Source organism: Olea europaea, chromosome 7 (genome assembly GCF_002742605.1).
Source record: "Olea europaea var. sylvestris chromosome 7, O_europaea_v1, whole genome shotgun sequence".
Classification (NCBI taxonomy): Eukaryota; Viridiplantae; Streptophyta; class Magnoliopsida; order Lamiales; family Oleaceae; genus Olea; species Olea europaea.
In genome coordinates, this window is record NC_036243.1 from 7288132 (window position 1) to 7293808 (window position 5677).

Here is a 5677-nt window from a genome sequence, read left to right on the forward strand (position 1 = left end):
CAGCAACAAATTGGAGCGGAGGATCTGGGTAGAAACATTTTCTTTTGAACCCCAATTCCACGGCACCAAACACAATGCAAAGATTTTTCAAACAACAACCTAAATCAACAGCGTATAATATCAATATCCTCATCGTTTGGACTCCAACCATAAATTAAGATAAAAAAAAAAAAATTACTTTTCACCTAAAACCATGACAGACTTCAAAAAGAATAAAAACTCCAAGCGCCCTCATACATCCGTTGTACCTTCCTATCATTTAATTACTTCAGTTTGCTGCTCCCTAAATTGAAATTTAAAAATATTTCACAAGAAAAAGAAAAAAAGAAAAAACATGACGTTCAAAAAATCGTAGCTATCAAGGAACTAGAGAGAATCAAGAAAAATAACACGTATACAGGAAGCGAGAGAGTACCTGATTCAGGATCTGGTGGGTGGGAGCGTTGGTAAGTGTGGAGAGAAGGATTTATTTGAACAGGCCTTTATTTCTTTTTGTTCAAGCAAGTTTATTCCTTACTATCAAATTCCAATTAAGGCCATGTTTGCGCGTCATTTTTACTAGATTAAAGTGAAAAATATGACCGTTATCTATCACATCAAGTCATTATTTTTGAATTTCTATCTTTTATGTAGAGCCCATAACGACTCTATTTTTCATTCTCATTCTACAAACGATGTGGCTCAAATGGACTCTAAACATTAACATCTCATTTAGAGACTTCGATTTAAATTTTTATTAAAATTTTAAGCCATACCAAACAACGGCAATTGTCATCAACTCAACTTTCATTGTTAGTCAATTTGTTAAAATTTAGCCCCTCGGGAGAAGTTGGTGAAATATATGGTTGAAATGTTGTGAATTCTATGAAATGTGTAGATAAAATTAATTGTACACTTTTACTTGAATTAAAACCTTGATTTTAATTTCCAGCAAATAGGGGCTTAAAGTTCCTTAGTCAGTGTGATGGTAATATTTTTTCTTTAAAAAAATTGCGCCATATATGATATCACATTCGACAATTTATTTTTCAACTTATAGATATCTACAAATTTGATAGCCTTAGAAATAGATTTGAGTTTCCTAGTATCACAATAATGGACACTTTTCATCGCCAGTCCAAATTATCATTGAACTTTTTTGGTTCTTTCCTTTTATTTTCAGATGACGACTAATCAAAATATGTTAGACTAACGAGTGGTTATAAATCGTGTTATGGTTTGATTGCTACATTAATTGTCCCACGAGAGTGACACCTATATTTTTCTTCACTGTATATGTATACGCAACTTATTTACCAAGTTTTGTGTTCATGCTATTTTTTTAAAAAAGCTGGCCAAGTGGGTAAACAAGTTGAACCAATTTGTAATTCAAAATACCAAACAGCTCTTAAGAGATCGACAATGAATTTGGCATGGTGAATATACATTTTTCATGAGATAAGAAGCTGATATTTTGAGGATCATAAAACACAGCAACTAGTTTATATGAGAGTTTCCAAGAATGCTAGGACTGCTAAACCAGCTGTCCAAATATCATCGTCTGACACGTGCTCGGCCGGGGAATGACTAATACCACCGCGACAACGAACAAATAACATGGCAACCTATCAAAAATTACAAATCATCAATATATAAAGTGAGGTGTACATCTAAAGCTAATAAGAGGAATGCTAGCAGCAGCCTCGTGCACTCACTTCATTGTTGAGCATGTTTGGAAAAGCTTTTATTAGATTCTAGGATTTTGGTCTATGAAACGTGTGAATAATAATAAGCAGGTAAAAGTTGTGGGTCTTCCTAAATATGTGGACAAAAATAGAAATTGACCAATTTTATACGATAATAACGTAAAAGACTAAGAAAAGGCAGACCTTAGTTAGATGAGACATGACCATTGCATCATGTCCAGCTCCATTCATGAACATAGGCACATTGTCTAGATTCTCGCCTGTTAATCTTTTCAGAGCAGCATAAGCAGCAGATTTTAGCTCTGAACTCAGTCCCTGATCGCAGATCACTGCATTGGCGTCATGCTGAAATTATCCAAACTCAGATGAGCTACAAATTACTTTTTGGCACATGCATAAAAAATGGGACCAAACCTCGCACCTTACGGTCTATATGACAAAAAACCGAACGCCTTTCACATATTTGGTACATCTTGTTAGACAATTCATAAATAATAGCTTCTCGTCCTAGGTCATCCATTGCCCGTATGTCAACGGTAAAGGTCGGTAAAGGTCACCTGCAAGCAGATGAATCATTTTTAATGCAAAATTGAGTAAATTCCTCATCTGGTGCTCATGTGAACACCGACTGTTGCAGGAAAACACGCAGTTTCAAGACACTGAATACTTGCCTGGCCGGGAATCACATTACTTGCACTTGGCCAGGTTGATATTTCTCCAACAGTACAAACAAGAGATCCTGCAAGAGATTGGACAGTAGAATCCGCGCACTGACCATCATAGGATAGATAATCCTCAGGTTGTTTACAGAGACTTTCCAACAACACGATTAATTCTGCAGCAGCAGCCATTGGATCTTGACGCAATTTCATGGGGACTGTTCCTGCATGCCCCTGTGAACCTTTTACGATCACCTGCAAATTATAGGAAGCAATATTTACCAATTGAAGTCAAAGAAATATATAATTACAAGGTGGTGTCCAAAGCAACTAAAGAAATGGCATACTTCATTTTCAATATTACAAAATAAGAATTATCCTACTAGCCACCAGGGGGAAAAATCAACAATTGAAAATATGGCCTCAGCATTATATTACTAGTCTGCATGTAAAAGCGTGCAAATATATTTCTGAACTATATGATATAAATGCTTAGTTAACCTTAGCCGTGTCTGCCCTGCAATTCCGTTTACCACACCAAGAGGAAAACCTGCAGTTTCTAGTACAGGTCCCTGTTCAATGTGAACCTACATTGCATCAAAAATAAATTTAGGACAAGAATCCGTAGTAACATATTTATCTCGAGTTCTTGCCTTCAGCTGCAGTTTTCTGGGTAGGAAAATGCTGGCATACCTCAATATAACCCCAGACAGATTTAGGATCATATTTGAGCTGCAAAAGGTTTTCCTCTGTAGCATCAATGGAGTTTATTTTCAAAGCATCTTGCACTGTGACACCACTGAATAATTTCCATTTATCAATGGGCAGAGAGGACCATCAGTTTAAAAGTGAATGTAATTTCTTGAATTACTAATACGAACCTCTTATCCTGCACATGCAATGTCGAAACAGATAACGCGCCAGAAATCTCTGCGCTTCCTAAGAAAGTAGATTGAAATCTAACTCCTTCCTCGTCACTAAATGCAATAACCTGAAAAAATATGAAAGCAGAGAATCAAGATACGTAGCTCTACAAAGAGATGGCCAAGATAGCAAGTTCCCTTTCATCTGGAAAACTAGGTGCTTTAATTTGAATTACATAGTACCCTAGAAAAAGGGTTGTTGCACCTGTAGCAAGAAAGAAGATTTCTGTGTCCTTATTCTGTAAAAGATAAACTTGAATCCCCATTCTTAACAATTTTCATTACACATGACATTTTTAACAGAGAGAGAGAGAGAGAGGTTTAAGATAATAATAATAATATTCATCTGGGTCCACATATCCTAAATTTAGAGGTTTTATGGATGTTTTGCCACTTTCTCCCCGCCAAACCTGCAGACAAATCCAAGTAACATGGTCTTATAGTATTAATGAAAGCTTTAACATTATTCCAGCCAACTTGCTAAAAGATATATTGTCATCACGTAGATTAGATTGTTAGGTAAAAGAACCACCAGTGTGTTCAGCACAACTTATATGAAAAGTCTGTCTTATTAGCGCATTTTATAGGTGTATCAGACGCCAGATGCTTGGGGAACTAATATTTCTCCAAGTGCTTTGTTTTTGCTCCCTCAATTCCACAAGAGGTGGAATAGACAAGCTGCCAAATATAGCTTCTTCAAACTAGGCTTCTACATAGGACTCCCACGGAAGTCCATCCATGACGAGTTGCCGAACTCTAACATATGTGCTTCTAGGACATGTAGAAGTCCAATATATTGGGTTTTATTGTCAGACACATCCATGTCAGGACACAAAAGGTCAACACAACATCTCAAAATGCCACTCGACCAACATTTATGGAGGTAATGAATGCATTTGATACAGTTAGTCTGCATGGTTACCTCAACTGGCCGCCTGAGTCCTCCAAGTCTTCCAGTGCTATTCAACACCTTCAATGCAGATATCGCAGTAATGATTCCCAGTGCACCATCATACATTCCAGCATCGATAACAGTGTCCTGTTTGAAACAAAGGGCTGTTAATTTCAGTCTGCCTGATCTAAGTAGGTCATACTAGAAATTAGAATATTTTTACGGTAGAAACACAAGTATTGTAATTGCTTCACCAAATGAGAGCCAATTAACAAAGCCTTCTCACTTGGATTCATCCCTTTAATTCTACCATGCACGTTGCCCATTTGGTCTACCCACCTGAAAAAGGAGGCAACATCAGCAGAGTTTCTCGAATATTGTTAAAGAAAAGAAGTAAATTTGACAGCTCACGTTCTCAAACCAACATCATCCATCAACTCTCGAATAAAGTCTCCTGCTCTGACAGAAGCTGGACTTTGGAAAGTTCTCTCGAGAAATTCATGTGCATCACTTACCTGTGAAGTCAATATAAACTGAAATAAGATTACAAATGATCGTACTTAGTTAGCATAATATGTGTTACGCAATAATAACTTGGCTTAATCAATGACTAGAAAGCCGAAGAAATTATCCACAAGGATCATGTACTGAAATTCTCTGAAACTCATAGAAACAAAAAACAGCATTGCTGGTGTTTTTTAGTTACATGGAGATAATAAGACCATTCTCTTGGACCAACACACAATACATCGAAGATAATTTTTATCCTTTAATCAATCCTTTCAGTTTTTCTTCTCTATGCACTCAAGTACAAGGTATATTTTACCGCAAAATTTCATCAGTAAGTTTCAGGTGAAAAAGTTAAATTATCTAGACAGATTATACATTCAATGGTCATATTCCACTTCTGGTAATGTAACTTGCCCAAAAATTATTCTTGCAGTATTATGTATGCTGCAGCAATCAAAAAGAAAAGAGCAAAACTAATTTTGAAGGCCAAACAATTGAGAGAGGAAGAAGAGCGCGCTCAAGCCTTAAAAAAATTCGGAAATCTTGGTTAGTAAAACAGCAAAAATTAGAAAAGTTCTGATTTAATTTGTCACCCATTAAGTTTTGCCAGTCAGTGAGAATTCACGTTCAACTTTAGTTACATAACGATAACATTCAATTATATACCTTGCCAAGCTCAATAAGTCTCTCCACCGCCTCTTCTTTAAGGATTTCTGGATACAAATATTTTGCACCTACTGCATGTTCAATGCATAATGAGATTAAGAGCCCAAGAATAGTCAAATCTTAAAAGTTGGAGGAGATAAGTCTAACAAATACTTCAACAATACAACAGTGTGATAATCTCACACGAAATGACACAGCATTGCATCACCAAAATAAACAAGTTCCTCCTGCTTAATTACAGGACAAAAAGACCGGCATCCAACAGCAACTTTCACTACATATTTTTTTTCTGGATAGATCAAAGGAAACTCGATATAAGAAGGTGAGGGGGGGGGGGGGGGG

The 5677-nt window shown here is 36.5% G+C and overlaps 2 protein-coding genes across 4 annotated transcripts in view; both read right to left on the reverse strand.

Moving 5' to 3' along the window:
• Window positions 1-510, reverse strand: part of LOC111396840 (proteasome subunit alpha type-4-like) — a 10088-nt gene extending 9578 nt beyond the window's left edge. Inside the window, exon 1 of one of the 3 annotated variants that reach the window (XM_023023380.1) lies at window positions 416-510. Coding sequence is in view for 1 of the 3 variants with exons in the window: in XM_023023379.1 (XP_022879147.1) it covers window positions 186-195 (10 nt within the window). In the remaining 2 variants the exon portion in view is untranslated. Of the gene's footprint in view, window positions 1-185; window positions 211-415 lie in introns of those variants that run through there. The other 2 variants (XM_023023381.1, XM_023023379.1) reach the window with 2 other exon arrangements.
• An 833-nt stretch (window positions 511-1343) lies between these two features.
• LOC111397836 (allantoate deiminase 1-like) overlaps window positions 1344-5677 on the reverse strand; it is a gene marked incomplete at its 5' end in the record, with an annotated part of 14116 nt that continues 9782 nt past the window's right edge. Inside the window, 11 exon segments of the mRNA XM_023024810.1 lie at window positions 1344-1604; window positions 1869-2030; window positions 2107-2242; window positions 2346-2599; window positions 2821-2931; window positions 3038-3143; window positions 3226-3335; window positions 4190-4306; window positions 4414-4498; window positions 4571-4674; window positions 5336-5406. Of these exon segments, the coding sequence (XP_022880578.1) occupies window positions 1482-1604; window positions 1869-2030; window positions 2107-2242; window positions 2346-2599; window positions 2821-2931; window positions 3038-3143; window positions 3226-3335; window positions 4190-4306; window positions 4414-4498; window positions 4571-4674; window positions 5336-5406 (1379 nt within the window).